The 16,521-nt window shown below is 35.9% G+C and overlaps 3 protein-coding genes across 13 annotated transcripts; 2 read left to right on the forward strand and 1 right to left on the reverse strand.

The window, feature by feature from the left end:
• The first annotated feature begins 1,540 nt into the window (after positions 1-1,540).
• On the forward strand, positions 1,541-4,651 carry LOC142527055 (uncharacterized). Of its 6 annotated transcripts, none has more exons than XM_075631759.1 (6): positions 1,634-1,783; positions 2,604-2,668; positions 3,220-3,479; positions 3,584-3,706; positions 3,836-4,126; positions 4,221-4,651. In XM_075631759.1, exons 3-6 carry the CDS (start codon positions 3,231-3,233, stop codon positions 4,425-4,427), a joined length of 870 nt encoding a protein of 289 aa, XP_075487874.1. In that variant the 5' UTR covers positions 1,634-1,783; positions 2,604-2,668; positions 3,220-3,230; the 3' UTR covers positions 4,428-4,651. The 6 variants fall into 6 exon arrangements, with proteins under 6 accessions (XP_075487875.1, XP_075487879.1, XP_075487873.1 ...); XM_075631761.1 differs by having other exon boundaries at positions 3,229-3,479; XM_075631760.1 differs by lacking the exons at positions 1,634-1,783; positions 2,604-2,668 and adding an exon at positions 1,541-1,559.
• A 2,156-nt stretch (positions 4,652-6,807) lies between these two features.
• LOC142527831 (uncharacterized) lies at positions 6,808-8,752 on the reverse strand. 3 transcript variants are annotated; one of them, XM_075632797.1, is made up of 4 exons: positions 8,544-8,752; positions 8,241-8,438; positions 7,671-7,758; positions 6,808-7,450 (listed from the first exon to the last, which is right to left on the reverse strand). In XM_075632797.1, exons 2-3 carry the CDS (start codon positions 8,421-8,423, stop codon positions 7,702-7,704), a joined length of 240 nt encoding a protein of 79 aa, XP_075488912.1. In that variant the 5' UTR covers positions 8,424-8,438; positions 8,544-8,752; the 3' UTR covers positions 6,808-7,450; positions 7,671-7,701. The 3 variants fall into 3 exon arrangements, with proteins under 3 accessions (XP_075488912.1, XP_075488910.1, XP_075488909.1); XM_075632795.1 differs by having other exon boundaries at positions 6,808-7,084; positions 8,544-8,747; XM_075632794.1 differs by having other exon boundaries at positions 6,808-7,758; positions 8,544-8,748.
• A 1,363-nt stretch (positions 8,753-10,115) lies between these two features.
• Positions 10,116-15,664, forward strand: LOC142526809 (ADP-ribosylation factor GTPase-activating protein AGD5-like). 4 transcript variants are annotated; one of them, XM_075631416.1, is made up of 12 exons: positions 10,116-10,511; positions 11,186-11,244; positions 11,428-11,518; positions 11,881-11,935; positions 12,030-12,120; positions 12,222-12,441; positions 12,776-12,971; positions 13,140-13,318; positions 13,560-13,766; positions 13,848-13,909; positions 14,944-15,100; positions 15,425-15,664. In XM_075631416.1, exons 1-11 carry the CDS (start codon positions 10,461-10,463, stop codon positions 15,095-15,097), a joined length of 1,365 nt encoding a protein of 454 aa, XP_075487531.1. In that variant the 5' UTR covers positions 10,116-10,460; the 3' UTR covers positions 15,098-15,100; positions 15,425-15,664. The 4 variants fall into 4 exon arrangements, with proteins under 4 accessions (XP_075487531.1, XP_075487530.1, XP_075487532.1 ...); XM_075631415.1 differs by lacking the exon at positions 15,425-15,664 and having other exon boundaries at positions 14,944-15,335; XM_075631417.1 differs by lacking the exon at positions 15,425-15,664 and having other exon boundaries at positions 10,117-10,511; positions 13,851-13,909; positions 14,944-15,335.
• Positions 15,665-16,521: the final 857 nt, after the last annotated feature.

A 16,521-nucleotide genomic window follows, 5' to 3' on the forward strand; every position in this document is an offset into this window, starting at 1 on the left:
TTTTTATTTGCATTTTATGTTATATATTGATAAAAATAATGTCATGTAGTGAACTTATTTATTAAGTTTTTTTTTTCCGAAAATGTATATTATATTAATATTAAAATATCCCAATTAAATAATTGTGTTTGTAACAAGCATTAACAAAAGAAAAATAATACAAAATTACGGAGGATTTAACTAGGGGTGAGAAAAAATACCGAAATATCGAAATACCGAAAAACCGTACCGAAAAATACCGAACTTACCGAAAAAATCGGTATACCGAACATTTCGACCGTACCGAAATTTTCGGTATCGGTATCGGTATGAAATATTTTTTTTTCGGTATTTCGGTATATACCGAAAATAATTTATTATTATTATTATTTTTTTAAATTTAAGTTCGGTATGCCGAAAAAATGTCGGTATACCGAAAATGTCGGTATATCGACATTTTTTCGGTATACCGGCAAAATTTTCGGTGTCGGTACGGTATCGGTATGAAATTTTTCCATACCGAAAATTCGATATACCGAATTTTCGATATCGGTATGGAATTTCGGTACGGTATACCGTACCGTACCCACCCCTAGATTTAACTAAAAAAATTTCAGCCAATTGGAAGGAAAATGTACTGGTCAATTCAAAGGCACCGAATTATTATCGAGATCCGAGGCCGCGCATTACGCACGTGGCATGCCAGATAATGATATTTTATTATTATTACTTAAGAATGTCTCCAAATAAAAACAAAATCTAATAATTCAAAGTTGGTGATGAATTTTTAAAAATTATATTTGACAATCGGGCGTCCGGGTTAACGGGTCATCTTGAAAACTCATGCCAAAACGAGTTGAAAAGATAAGAGAAATCGAGGTAAGGACCAACCCACATGAAATGAGTCTTCTTTTAGGTTGTTTTTGGGTTCACAACAGCCACCAAGCTGACCACAAAAAAAACTTGAGCTTTCAGCTTGGTCCAAACATTATAAGAAGACTTAGTGAGTAAGAGATCTTGTATGTGTGCTCACATCAAGATCATTGTTCAAGCACTTCGGAACAAACGTCAATCTTGGGCCTACAAGTATGGATCATCGTACTTCAAAATCATTAACATGTCATTCGACGCACGTAAAAGTGACGTGAAAAGACCTAAACCAATATGAATTGTCAATTGTATCAATGTCAAGGGACGGGGCTGGCATGAGCAGCCATCCTTCCAAGAGGAGTGACAATACATTGAAAACAAAGTCATCATATACATATGTTACTTGATCATAAAAGGGAGAATTTACTTAATATTTTTCACGAGTACTCAACATATATTTTCTATTACAATTTCCTTTGCGTAGATATTTGACTGCGTCTGAGTGGTCACGCCGAAACATCTGACACCCCATTAAAGTGTGCATATTCTTCGACTCGGATATCATATGTCCGATGTCCATTATGTCAAGAACTTACTCGGTATGATAAATCATCCACCCAACTCATCCAGTTTACCGACCGTCAATAATTTATATTATTTTGCATCAAACAGGGAACCGCGATGTAAATGAGGCTTGTTGGTGTTGGACGGTAATATCTATTAATACCATCACTGCCCATTTAATTATTATTTTTTTGTAAATGAGGCTTGTTGGTGTTGGACGGTAATGGCTATTAATATTATCACTGCCCATTTAATTATTTTTTTCAAAATGTATTGATATTCATTCGTACATTGGAGTCAAATCTTAAGAAAGTTCTCGACTTTTTCTTGTTCTTGATTCGTTTCGTTTCACGTCTCCGATCACAAATCTGTAAGTGTTCCCTTTCCTTTCTTCAATGATCTGAAATTTTTTTGTTTGAACTGCTCGTGTTTCTGTATTGTTTACTGTTAAAAAGCTGAGTCTGGGCTGGGCTGCTCTGCTGGAGAAGTGTGTATTGTTTTCATGCGATGAAGGGATTTGCGGAATGAAGTAGTTTCGGTTTCAGTTTGTTTGAGAGCTTTTGCAGATGATGTTAACTGTTATGCTTCGTTTAGTTTCAGCAAATTTATAGCTAGATCCAGTGAAATTTGGAGTTGTTCATTCAGTGTAATGACAGGAAAAGTCACATGACCGATTTAAAATTTCACCATCTAGCACCCAATCTATGTGCTACAGATCCCAACATATCTTGATAATTTAGTTTTTCCAATCGCTGTTTACTGGATTGAATTGGTTTGACTTTACAACTTAGGATAGATCTTGACCCCTTCCGAAATTTATGATTATTTGTTCAACAACCACCTTGGTCTCCTTTTGTATGTAATGATGTTAAGTTACGCCAACCCACAACACCACCAACCAAAGCTCAAATCCTCATGGTTTAATTTGATGTCTTTTTCTGTTTTGTTAAATAAATCCATCTAATAAAAGTTCAAAACATTAAATTTATATTATGGTAAGCATGTAAGACTAACTGCCTCTGGACCTAACACATGTATAATATTTAATCCCACAAAATATTTTACTCTGTGATTTGATATATTATTTTTTGATTTTTTCTTTAAATTATCAACCCATATTGTTCATAATAATTTAAGTGCAGCCTTGGTTACCCCAAGAACTGACCGCAATCGGTGCATTGTCTTTGCAGCATTAATGCTATAATCAGGAAGAGTGAGGAAGTAGATTAGCATAAAGATAAGAAAGGCACGGAGGGTATGATCTGCATTCAAAGAATAAGCCTAGTTGACATAGTTTGTGTTTAAGGTTGCGGAAGTATCCTTATGTTGATCATTGATTATAGGGAACTGTGAAGACGTTTTGTATCTAGTACTCAGCATTGTACTTGTAAATTACAAGGCAACTGAAAACGATGAAATGCATTTAACAGATCTTTTAAGCTTTTGCATAAGTTGATTAGTAGGATTTACGTGCTTCCTGCCTTTTGCACGATCATGATCTTATTTGAGTGGTTAGCTTGCATTTCCTTGTTTCTCAAAGATGGAATATTTTTTTCTTTCTTTTCATTTTTTTGGAATAATGTGAAATCAATTTGAGATGTGGGGTCCGGAAGACCTGAGAGTAAATGATAGATAAGAATATAAGTTCAGGAGTAGTCAAATTTTCCTGTGAACTGTTAGGTTTATGAGATCATTAACTTCATTACTGTTCTTTTCATTTGTCCTTGTGCATTTTGTGGGACATTCCTTCATGTAATCTGGTTTATGATCAAACATATGTGTGCATTTTTTTCCCGCAAACACAAGATATCTCAGAGATGGACCGCGGACAATTTACACTGATGGGAACAACTGTATGTGTCATGCTTTCCCTTCACTTCTCAATACAACTAGTCTCCCAACATTACATGTCCTGGAAGAAGCCAAAGGAACAATCGGCCATCATAATTATTGTCCTCATGGCTCCATTGTATGCTATTGACTCGTACGTTGGTTTGCTAGACATACGTGGGAGCACGACCTTCTTCACTTTCTTGGATTCTATTAAAGAATGCTACGAAGCTTTGGTGTGTAATATAAGCTTTGGTGTGTAGTATTCTCTAGAATTTATGGCACATCGGGTATGGAATTGGTTGTTTTGATACGACGTTTTTTACTTTGTCAATTGTAGGTGATGGCGAAATTTTTGGGTTTGATGTATACTTATCTGAACATATCCATCAGCAAAAACATAGTACCCGATGAAATTAAAGGAAGAGAAATTCATCACTCGTTTCCAATGACCCTTTTCCAGGTATAGCTCCTCTATCACACATTATGTTTCTAAATCGTCCTCCTCGCCACCCCACCCATTGAATCTGCCCTTGCTCACTTAGGAGTAGTCATGATGTTTACAAACTCAAGGCGATCTTGAATGTTGCAGCCTCACACTGTTCGTCTGGACCACAAAAATTTGAAACTTCTCAAGGACTGGACATGGCAATTCGTGCTGATTCGCCCTGTTTGCTCAGTCTTAATGATATCATTTCAACTTCTTGGAGTTTATCCAAGTTGGCTCAGCTGGACATTCACCATGATCTTGAACATTTCAGTTTCGTTGGCACTGTATTCACTTGTAGTGTTTTACCATGTTTTTGCTAAAGAGTTGGCTCCACATAAGCCACTTGCAAAGTTTTTGTGCGTCAAAGGCATTGTATTCTTCTGCTTCTGGCAGGTAAAATTCTCATATGAATTAGCTAAACCCCCAGCTTAATAATCAAATCATTATTAGTGATCAACTAGATTATGGTACTATTAACCATTTTCAGGGAATCCTCCTTGATATTCTTGTGGCGTTGGGGATAGTTAAATCGAACCACTTCTGGCTCGATGTGGAGCATCTCCAAGAAGCCCTTCAGAATATCTTAGTTATAGTGGAGATGGTTTTCTTCTCTTTGCTAATGCAATATGCCTATTCTGCTGAACCTTACCGCACTGGATCGGTTCCAAGAACAAGTGATAAGAAGGAAGAGTGATCTGCAATGATCCAGAAACTGCATGGTGTATAACCCTAGACGATAATATGCTTCTGTACTGTATGTTAAATAATCCATGCCATCTTACTGGACTCCCAATATTACACTAGCTATTTTTGTATCAATGAGTTTGTGCCTTTTCTTGGTAAGAGTGAACGTACAAACATTTCAGCTTAATGTTTCTATACTGTTTGTTAAATAATCCATGTCATCTTATTGGACTCGCTGTATTACGTTAGCTATTTTTTGTATCAACGAGTTATGCCTTTTCTTGGTAAGAGTTGACGGACAAACATTTCAGCTTAATGCTTCTACACTGTTTGTTAAATAATCGATCTAAATCTATTACTTGAAAAAATTATTTACACACGCAATGTATGTCAGTATATATAATGTATCCGTTTAACGTACATACTCGCTATTTACTTTAAATTCCATAAATATCATTTGTTAGAAAATATATTGATTATATCCCCGGGATAGCCCGGGTTGTGCCCGAGTCATGGACGATTCTTGTGCCCGGGGCATGGACGACCCAGAATACTGGATGGATGGCCAGAATCAGGACAAGTCGGCAGGAAGGGTTCATCCGTACCCTGGCTCGGGGCTCCGTACCTCGACCATTCATGAAGGCCAGGACTCCGCACCCTGGTTATCTATTAAGTCCAGGGATCCGTACCCTGGCTCGGGGCTCCGCACTTCGATCATTCATCAAGCCCGGGAGACGTAAGTTTCCGGCACCTCATCCCATCTCTAGGATACATGAAGTCCCCGATGCTTTTACAGACAAACTAAATATTTTTCATGATCGGGCACACAAGACTAATTGGGACAGCGAGTATGACTCTAGTTCGACTATTTAAGGAGGGAGTAATGATACCCTCGGGATAGCCCAGGTTGTGCCCGAGTCATGGACGATTCTTGTGCCCGGGGCATGGACGACCCAGGATACTGGATGGATGGCCAGAATCAGGACAAGTCGGCAGGAAGGGTTCATCAGGAGTCGGGCGGGTGAATGCCCGGGACGTCTCCTCCCCGGGCCACCGGACGCCCGGGCTCTCGTTCAAACTCCCGGGAACTTTCTACCCGGGCCACCTCGATATGAGCACCGCACTCGAGTATACTAGCAGAATAGGATGTGGGCGACTGTCCCATTTCTGACACCAGGCCGATGGGTTGACAAAATCAGATGGGCTGGATGTGACCAGTATGAGATTTGACATGTCAAAATATAGGGTGTGCTCAGCCGTCCTACTATAATTAGTAGGTAGCACGGAGAACGAGGTCATCATTACTTCTCCTACTATAAATAGCAGGTTCTCTCTTTACATTTACATTCATTCATTCACACCAATATCACAACCATCACTTGGTTACATTGGTTCTTGGCTTGAATCATTCACTGATTTAAGCATCGGAGTGGCCACGCCGGACACCCCTCCGACGCCCATTCACGTGGTTACCTTCTTGAGTGCAGGAAATCCTCTCCGCCCGAGAAAAAAGCTTCTGGTTCAGATATCTACATTGCTCTTATTTCCTTCATCATTTTGATAGCAGATCCGGTGGAGCACCCGACCCTACTCGTCCATTTCACCAGGATCGCATCATATATCATTTGAGTTTTTGAAACAACTCCTCATGAAAAGTGGACTTTCATTTGTTGCTTGCTACTGCCCTTATACTTCTATTATATTTAAAATAAAAAGAAAATACGTTTTAATATTCATCTATTATATTTAAAATAAAAAGAAAATACGTTTTAATATCTATTCAATGGAAACTTCAACACGGCTTCGGAGCTTATTAACTTATTTAAATACAGCTTCTTCTGTATCAAACTCGCTCAGTCAATGGAAGATAATATTTTGAAAGACTCAAAGTTCACTCGAGAGGGAGGAACTGTTGCATTGTTGGTTTATATATATATATATACATATATTTATATATAGTAAGAAAGTGTACATACGTTACACGTGATTGACCGACAATCAAAACATAATTACGAAATTTAGATATTGTTTAAAATCGTTACAAAACATCGATTTCTATCGACATAAATACAATTGAATGATAACTACTAAAATTGATTTTATATATACACACACACAAGTATTTCTCAATTTTTTTTGGAACGAGTAATTCTCAAATTTTGATAACATAGTTCGATTACCATCTAAAGAATAACTTGACATGATATCCTGGCGATTCATATATCATATGAATAATGTGATTATAAATAAAAGGTTAAACAAGCAAACTAAATTTGCCAAAAAGGTTTTCCTTTCAATTGCACAAATAATAATTTCATGATATATTTCTAAATTAGTACGTGGATCGCATAAATTAAATGTGAACAAATAGGCTGTTATTTCGGAGTTCGGACAGGAATGAAATTAATCATGTACTAAAAAAACCGAAGAAATTTTCAAGTTACATTTTAGACTCCAATAACACATACCACCGAGACATAGGAGCAGGATTGTTACAACTGAACGAACGGCAAGCAACATTTTTATACCACAAGCCTGAAACTCTCCACAACTATATCATGTATACATATACATTTGATCATCATGAATCAAACGTGCACTAGCTTTACCATGTCTTGCAATATTACATTGTTTGAATTTTTGAGATCCATGTCACTGTTAAATATCCTGGAGCAAAGCCAACTTGGGTATCAGACAAACCTCTAAAACACTTTAAACCAAAGAATATGTGTACTAGTTTCGACTAGAGCCATTGAACTGCTGCCACTAAGGAAGCTCAAACCAAATCTCTTTCTTGAATTACAATTCCAGAAAACCATGATGAATTGCAGAAGCAAGAACGAAAATAAGAAAGAAAAGAATTTGATGTCAAACTCCTCATGCTGGTATCTAAACTGTGATCCTACTTGGGGAACAGTAGGATGGAGAGATTTGACATCCATGTTTACAATCACCAGCTTCACCAGAAGTTCGATCAGTAGGTGTTTCAAAATATTGGTGACTTTCTCCCAAAACGGCATGGAAAATCGTGATCTCCAGAATAGAAACATCATAAAAAAGTTCATGTTAATGTTATAAAGTGACAAGGATCAACACTCGTATGCAATCAGAACACAAGTCTAAATCTCAAAAAAAAAATTGGGAGAACTTAGCAAATCTATAGATGAAGGCATTATAAAAGCAACCATTTAAAATAAATAATTGAACTCAAGATAAAGAGCTAAAACTGCTAAAGAAATGTAATTCAGCTAACCTGGTACTGCACGACACAACAAAAGATAACCCTAAATATGAAGTCCTGCAAAAAGCAATTCCAACTCTTCGTCCTGTGACGCGGTTCTCTGCCAACAAAGAAAGAACAAGGAATTGTGTATTTCAGAAAAAAGCAGGAATCCAAAATTTCACCTACAACACAGCCAATGAAAGCTTATTTATTGTAGATGATTTATATATGTTTGTTTCCAACAAGAGATTTAAACAGCCCATCCCACTATCAGCGCCACCACACACGCTGTCAGATCATCCAGTTATTTTCATTATTCAATCAACCAACCGTAGTTGGGGTTCTGGTTCTCGCTAATTAACAGTTCACATAATCTTTTTCATTATTTATTATATCAAATAACTGTTAACCATGTCTATCCCTGACTCCTTTAGGAAACACTATTTTTATTTTCCCAAAAGCTGCTTGCTTTTCTTTGCATAAAAACATCCAATCAAATCCAATATGCCAAATTAATAAACAATCTATAGCAAGTAAAAAAGATATAATCACACGACACAGTCACGATGGTACAAAAATCGATCATCCTGGCGCGCACACCTGAAGAGATATAAGATTCAGTATCTTGTTCAAAACCCTCAAACGATGGGCGGCGTAACTGCTGTTAGCCGGCAGAGTGCTCATCCTCTTCATCTCTTCGCGAACTGAGGCCCTCTTCTCATCGTTCCATATCTGCTTCTTAGTGATCTCCAACCCGAACCCAACCCTCCCAGCAGGTTCCATCACGCACAATGCGACCTGTACAAACCCATCATGAATTAGTTGTCTAAATTTATAAATAAACATCAATATGGTCAAAATAATTGATTAATTAAAGAATTAAAAGCCCTAATTTGACGTTACCAAGAAGAGTTTCGTTTCGTATATTTTCTCCAAGCTTGTGCGAGAAAAAAACGGATGAAGGGAAATATTTGCCGCTTCCAGGGTTCTAAACTTCCTGGTGTTTTGAAAGCACCCAATCAAAGCCTAGTAATTTATTGCACGTCAAGCCCAACACGGCCGACAAACACATCGGCCCATGAGATCGTTAATAGTTGAGCCTCCGGGCAATATTTTATAATTTCTAAAAATACTTTTAATTAGTTTGATACTCGCACTCAATTTATGGATTTATTTTGGAGGTCTGAGTCGGGTGTTAGAAAAGGCAAATAAACTACTGTCAATGGCCAGATAATACTATGAGTAATGATTAATGAGAAAGCTCGCGATAGAAAAAATTTCAGATGAGTACAGTTACAAGAGAAAACCTCGTATAGAGTCCAGATCGAAATATAACATATTCATTAGAATAAAATAATTCTTGAATCATATTCCAAGTGAATAAAAAAAGCTCAATGAAATATGAATTCATACCATTATTGTGATCCATCTCATTTTTGTAGGATTTTTGTCATAAAATTCTTTAGATTCTTTATCACATAAAGATGCATGTTGCCAAATATTTAAGAGTGAGGCCCCAAGGGTCAAGATCCATGAAATCTTGAGTTTATATTTCACTTTGTGTGGATAAAAAAACGCGAATTTTTAAATTTACTTAAATCAACTGTGGCAAAATTGGTTGAAAAACAAAGTCAATAATTAAAAGCTCGCTTTTAAAAAAGTATTGTTTGGTTGAGCTTTTATTTCATAAACGAATTCGTAAAATTAAAACAATTATTATTATTATTATACGTGTGCTTTATTTAAATAAATGCACCTTGTTTTTTTTTAAAAAAAATAAAAAATAAAATAAATGCACCTTGTTCAATACCAATCGTTTTCTTGGCTCTAATCGAGTGGTTGCTGACTTAGAGAAATTAATTCCAATTAAATAATAAAATGATTAACCTCGATCATTATCACTAAATAATCTTAAATACTTTCGTCAACTAGTGTTATATATACCCTTCAGTCAACATCCACTAATGACCAAACTCAGACTTATCATGCAAACTGCTGTTGTCGGATTCAATATAATTAGTAGATCTAGGTATACAATTAAAATGTTAAACTTTAAAAATCAATTTTTTTTTCCTAATATACTATTATAACATCCTCATTTTCATATAAACAATTATTTCACATATTTCGTATTAAATACAATTATCGCATATAAAAAATCACTTATATATATTTATTAATATTGATAGTATGAAAATAGACTCTAACACAAGCATATTTATTATAAAATTATATGATATGTAAATTATTTAAAATAAACTCTGTAGTAATTATGCGAGTTGATGAATTATATAAGTTTTTTTTTATATCAATGTAATTAATTCGATTATTTCTACCAATATTTTATCAGTACGACAATACGATTTGCGTAATTAACAAGTTTTGCAAGTAAAAAATTAGCGAGTAAACATAAAAACATTGTAAATTATTGGTAGTAAATTAAGATTAAGACGACGTTATTAAGCAAGCGGCCATTTCCATCCCTCTGGCGCCGTCCATATGTCCCCCGAGATGGATGATGTTTCGTCAACGACTCCACTTCACACGCAATGCACTGAAAAAAAAGAAAAGAAAAAGGAAAGCAACAGCAAAATTGTGAGAACGAAGGGCAATTTATAAACGGAAAGCTAAGTTGTGTTTGGTATCCTCCATTTCTCCTCTCTCTCCACGCAAATTCTTGGCACCGAAAAAAATTGAACCGGACAACCCTTGGTGGGAGGAAGAGGGGAGAGCAAAAGATCGAATCGAATTCGTCAAATTCCCGTTCTCCTTGTTTTTTTATTTCTATTTTTGGGTTACGGGTTGGAATCAATCATCGCCATGAATGAGAAAGCGAGTGTCTCCAAGGAGCTCAATGGCAAGCACCGAAAGGTCCTAATTTTGTTGTCGGTTTTATGGTTTTCACTTTTGTTTATTCGACTCTCAATGTGATTTTCCCTAGCGTGATTGTTGAAAGATTACGTTTCTGTATGCCTGGTCTATTTACTGTGATCGCATGTCACATGTTTTAGGGAAGTTGTTACCATAAAATCTGGCCCTTTTTTGAGATTGTTGAATGATTTGATCTTGTGTTTTCTAGCTGTGATTGGTGATATAGTGTGACAAAGGTGCCGGTTTCGTATTATTGAGATTGCATAACGTTTAACTGATGATATGAGAGTTTATTTTAAGTTATTAAGGTTTAATGAAAATTTAGAAGATATTTATTAGTTGAAGGTGTACGTAGTTATTTAATCTATATGCTAGAAATATCTGCTAATTCCTGTGCTTTGGTCTACCCTTTATCATGAGCTTACTTAGAAGACTGTTGGGCTGAAATACAGAGGTAGGCTTGACTAGTTTCTTTAAACTGTAAATTAGATTACATTCATTTGTATATGACTTGCCGCCATTTATTTTACTCTCCGTACTCACGTTATTTTGTTGTTGATGGTTTTATTTAAAGAGGATTACCTTTCTCACAAATCGCTTGGAGTTCTAGCTCAGTGGCGCTGTCCCTAGGTTCTTGTTATGCTTTTCAATTACATCAATCTCTGTGTTATCAGGTTTTGGAAGGACTTCTTAAATTGCCAGAGAATAGGGAATGTGCTGATTGCAAAAGCAAGTGTGTATCTCTAACGCTATAAATGTGTTTGCATTTATCTTTAGAAGTATTTAAAATGCTATGCTGATTAAAAATTATGCGTAGTGGTGGAATCTATAGTTATAATTTTTCTTATTTTCATGAATTAAGTTCAAGTGCAACATTTTTGTTTGTCTTGATTGTGCATTTTATTCTGAAATCCAGAGGTCCTCGATGGGCAAGTGTGAACTTAGGTGTTTTTATATGTATGCAATGCTCTGGGATCCACAGAAGTCTTGGAGTTCACATCTCCAAGGTATCATTTACTTAATTTCTATGGCGTCTTTAGAGTACCTGATTAATAGCGGAAGTTGTTCCTCTGTTCAGATGTAGAAATAGATTTGTCAGTTCTAGAGTTCAGCTTTTATATTGATGTTATCGGAAATTGGACACAACATCTTGTTATTTTAAATGTTTATTGTGTCTAGCAGTTGGCTATTTATGTTTGAAGTTTTCAATAGTTTGTTAAACCTGGTGATAATGTTTTTGAATATCTTTGTCCTTCTTGTTGTACTTCCTTTTATAACTTTTGACTAGCAATCGACTGGTAGCCAACTATTATGTCTGATGCTTCTTATTGATGTTTCTCATTGTTAGTATATTTTCATCACTTTGTAGGTGAGATCTGCTGCACTTGACACATGGCTTCCTGAACAGGTTTCATTTATTCAATGTAATAATTTCAGAAGTCTGACTCATTTAGGATGTTTTCTATTTGATATTTTAAAAAAATCATGTTATTTAAATATTTCTTCTCATTAACATAGTCATGGGAAACGAGAAGGCAAACAGTTACTGGGAAGCAGAGTTGCCACCAAACTATGATAGAGTTGGGATTGAAAATTTTATTCGAGCGAAGTATGAGCCACTTATTTTCAAGGATATCTTTCACACACTTTTTTCACATGTCTGATTCTATGAACTGGTTTTTAGATAATATTTTCCTTTTTCAAATTTAGGTATGAAGAAAAGAGATGGATATCCAAAAATGGGAAACCAAAGTCACCGCCTAGGAAAATAGAAGAAAAAACTTCTGTACAGTGGCAAAGACCAAGTGATAGAAGTGGCTATGGGAATGTTAGCCAATCTGGGAACTTAGCTGATAAGAGGAAACATGTTCCAGCGCCTGTTACAAAAGAAAATATTACCGCTTCTAGAACTACTAAAGGACCAGAACAAGTATGTCGAGTTTCATTATTATTTGACCTTTTACCTGGGTCTTCTAAAAAATTTGGCCACTTATATTTTTTCATATACATGATGCCGTCAATAAAGATTTATTTCATATAGCCATATTCTTATCCTTCCAATGAAGATGCAATTTGTTGTCAAATCTGGGAAAGAATTTTCAATTTTCCTATGCATTGTAAGCATAGAGTAATTTATTATACTGTGAACAGTGCATAAGATGATTTATGAAAAACTAGAGCTACTCTTTTTAGAATGTATTATATTCTAAGGGTGAAAATGCTAACTTTAGACCTCATCTTTCTTTCTAAATTTTTTAATGCAGATTGCTCCGTCTCATGTGACTGAACAAGTTATTCCGAGAACAGAACCAGCTGAACCTACAAAGCATTTTACAGAAACTGTTTCTCCCCCTAAAGTTGATTATGCTACCGACCTTTTCAATATGCTTTCACTAGATGGTTCTGTCAAAAATTCTGCCGGGGTATCCGGGGATGATAATACATGGGCTGGATTTCAATGTATGTGTGAATTGCTCTCGTTCTCTAATTTTATCTTCTGTCTGCTTATTGTTTTTTTTTTCAAGAAAATGTTTAAGGTACCAAGAGTTCAATCTCAAAACTTGAGTTCTACAAATTTGGTGCCTAGACCTGTTTCTTCTCTAAGTAACATCTCGCAACTTGCAACAGCTCCTGCATCGCCATCGACAACAGAAAAGACTGGCCAAACAAAACTTGATGATAACAAGACCCAATCCCCTTCAGGAATTGAAGATCTTTTTACAGGTTCGCCGTCATTCATTCCTTGTTTAGTGCCAGGGAAACCTCAAAAAGATGCCAAAACGGACATAATGTCTCTTTTTGATAAGGTATGGTTTGTGGTAGAGAAGTGATATTAGCCGTTCCCCTACCCCAACCACCCCGAGTGCTCTGTGCTGACCTTTACTAATTCCCAAAACACTAACAGTTATTATTGCTTGATACAAGATTTAAAACTCCATTCATTATTATGTCTGCAAGGACAGGATGGTTCAAATTAGCAGATTTTTAGACTTTCCTGCTCTAGTGTTCAAAAGAAAATCGATCAAGTTGATTTTTTCCTTTTTGCAGTCGAATGTAGTTTCACCATTTTCTGCCCAGCAGCAGCAACTTGCTATGCTAGCTCAGCAACAATCTCTTCTAATGGCTGCTGTAGCCAATGCTTCTGGTGGAATGCCAAAAGCTACTACTGGTTTGCAACCTGCATTGAATGGAACCAACTTTCCCAACCAAAGTTGGCCAAACATTGGCTATCATTTGCCTGGAATGATGATGCAGGTAGGTTAGAGTTGTGTATGGTAATCTTGTCATCAAACAATGAAAATTTACATTCACATTCTGCTTTTTCTGCTCCTGAAGCAGATGGGAAACGTAGGAGCTACTCATTCGGTTGGCAACTCTTCTACTCCCCCAATACCCAGGTATACACTTATCAATGTAGTGCGCGATTTTGCAGTTAATTTAATCCTAGTGTTTGTGGGTAATTAAGTGTGGAAGAACTTGAATTGGCTCCAGTGCATGAGCATTTAATGTTCCTTTTGCTTTGACTGCAGAAGATATGTTCATTTTTTCCTTGTACGAAGCTAAAAATATTCTCATTTAGGTTTAGCAATTAGTATAATATAATTATAAAATTAAAATCTTCATTTTTTGCAGTTACATGCTCATCTATTCCTTTTCATGTTTTTGTTGGAGCAACATTGTGGTATGACATTTTTCAATTAGTTTCTTTCTCATCGGATGCTCTCTAATGGGCTGAGGTAACCATGAGCAAAGATCTTGACCAAAAGTGGTCTTGAAAGTGCTGCTCATGTTCCCCGACTCTTTTGCTATGTATGATAATCAAAGATATTTACTGGTACATAGAAAACACTTCTCGTCTGCAAACTAGTACCCGAGGAGTGGTTCAAAAACTATTTGCTCTTGTATTAGAAATAGGAACAGAGTATTGTTACATCCATTTTTAATTGCAATAGGGTCCATATACTACTAGAGCCTCTGTCATCAGTTACAGGAGGGGACCAGGAAGATCTAATTCGTTGATGATGGCTGATTTTATATTATGTCAGAGGCAGAAACAGATAAAATTAAAAAATGTGCTGCTTATTTTATTTGATATTACATACCAACACAGCCTCAGGTATATGCAGGACCACATACAAATCTTGACCTCTTGATGGAGGTTTACGCAGCATTTTTGTTGTTAATAGTTGGACACGTGTAAATACATCAGCATTTTTCTTATTTCACTGATTTTCCCTCACTCTGTTCCATATGACTCAAATAAACTATAGCTGCTCCGCTGTTTGAGGTTGTTGGTCCTTTTGTCAATTTCCTGCTATCCCAGAAAAAGGAAAACATGTTTTTTTTACCCTTTCTAGCAATTTTCAAAGTTTTTTCTATGTTGCATTACTCATAGAATGTCATTAACATTTACTAACATAATTTGTTACAGCACATATACTGTGGGACTCAATGCTTCTAGCAATGGCAGTACAACCGTTAGAGCAAGCAGCCAGACCACGCCTCCATTTTCATCTTCAACTTCCCAAACAGGGAAAGAGTACGATTTTTCCTCTTTAACCCAAGGGTTGTTCTCAAAACATTAAATGGTTAGTTCTGCCGTATCACATTCACATACCACAAATCATTTGGGGTTTTTTTTTTTATCTCCTGCACCTGTGCTTTGCTTTGTAAACTGTTTGTAGAGGATTGTATTTTCTTGTTGGGATGTGGGTGAGAGTTTAGTTTACCTTGAGATATTCTTTGTAAGAGCAAAACTCTACTCTTCATTTCATTTGGACTAATTTTTATTGTAAAGAGATGAAAGTTATTCATATTTCGTCAGCGATTTGCACAATGATTTTCTTGAAACACATTTCATTAGCTCAAGGCATATTAGTAATTACAAAAGTCCCTATATAAAAAATATACAGATTCAAGATTAGGCCATCTATGAAGTCCCAGGGATGCAAGATAGTGTGCTACTTTGTTGGCATTTCGGGAGCAATGCAGGATGAGTATCCCGGGACGCATTATATATTCTTAATACGAGTTTATTGTGTTATCGCATAAGTCAAGTCCACATACCGCTCGACTTGTCATTTACGTGTGTTTTTTGTTGTGTACAGCACATATATTTGTCGCAAATTTTCAATACCTAAATAAGTCGGAAAAATAACACGATACCTACTATAATAAATAATAAGAGTGGATAAAGGGTCACATGTACAGATGTCTGTAAAAATAAATATTTAATGAAAAATTTCTAATACCAATATGGAAAATAACAAAAATCGAAATACAGGCCCACAGCTTGTCAATTTATAATTGGTTCGACGGCGACCTCAATTTGATTTCGAGTTACGTGACCGTTCTGCTGATCGATCTTTTCTTTAGTCAACCTCGAGACCCAGTTGGAACATGTCACAGGCATACGAGAAAAAATGAAGTAATTGAGAATGAACCCATGTTATAACGGGTTAAAATGAAATATATATATATATATATATATATATAAGATACCCTTTATTATCAACCAACCATGCTTCATTCACCATATTATCACGTGTTGCATGTTTAGGATAAAGGATGAACGCTCTCGCAATCAAAACAGTAAATCCATAAACACGGAGTTATGTAAGACAGTAATTTTGTTTATTAGCTACTCCAAATTAAATATATTTAATAATGATGAAGTACTGTATTCATTGATTGAACCGAGATACATTTATTTTTAAATTTAAGAATGCAATTAGTACTAACGCACACATGTTTTAGATTTACAAGCACGAGCAGTGTCTGAGTGTTTGTAGGGACGACCAACGGCCACATATATATCCGTTGAAAAAGGTAATCAATTTGTTCATTACTTAATTTAATTAATCTTGATATTAATATCTTGCTTTTGTTGTAGTCCCACGTTCCAAAAACTTATTTCATATTTTAGCACCAAAAAAAACACAAAAAACACCGTACGACGACGTACTTCTTTAAGCCTTGGATCTAATTTATCTCACGCGCATGCTCCACA

Source organism: Primulina tabacum, chromosome 15 (assembly GCF_025594145.1).
Source record: "Primulina tabacum isolate GXHZ01 chromosome 15, ASM2559414v2, whole genome shotgun sequence".
In the NCBI taxonomy this organism is placed as follows: domain Eukaryota; kingdom Viridiplantae; phylum Streptophyta; class Magnoliopsida; order Lamiales; family Gesneriaceae; genus Primulina; species Primulina tabacum.

Coding starts and splice junctions, on each gene's coding strand:
- LOC142526809 (XM_075631416.1), top strand. CDS start 10,461: ATGAATGAGAAAGCGAGTGTCTCCAAGGAGCTCAATGGCAAGCACCGA. Junction 11,245..11,427: donor TGTGCTGATTGCAAAAGCAA/GTGTGTATCTCT, acceptor TCTGAAATCCAG/AGGTCCTCGATGGGCAAGTG. Junction 13,767..13,847: donor TGCCTGGAATGATGATGCAG/GTAGGTTAGAGT, acceptor CTGCTCCTGAAG/CAGATGGGAAACGTAGGAGC.
- LOC142527831 (XM_075632797.1), bottom strand. CDS start 8,423: ATGGAACCTGCTGGGAGGGTTGGGTTCGGGTTGGAGATCACTAAGAAG. Junction 7,759..8,240: donor TGAATCTTATATCTCTTCAG/GTGTGCGCGCCA, acceptor CTTTGTTGGCAG/AGAACCGCGTCACAGGACGA.
- LOC142527055 (XM_075631760.1), top strand. CDS start 3,231: ATGGACCGCGGACAATTTACACTGATGGGAACAACTGTATGTGTCATG. Junction 3,707..3,835: donor TTCCAATGACCCTTTTCCAG/GTATAGCTCCTC, acceptor TGAATGTTGCAG/CCTCACACTGTTCGTCTGGA. Junction 4,127..4,220: donor TATTCTTCTGCTTCTGGCAG/GTAAAATTCTCA, acceptor AACCATTTTCAG/GGAATCCTCCTTGATATTCT.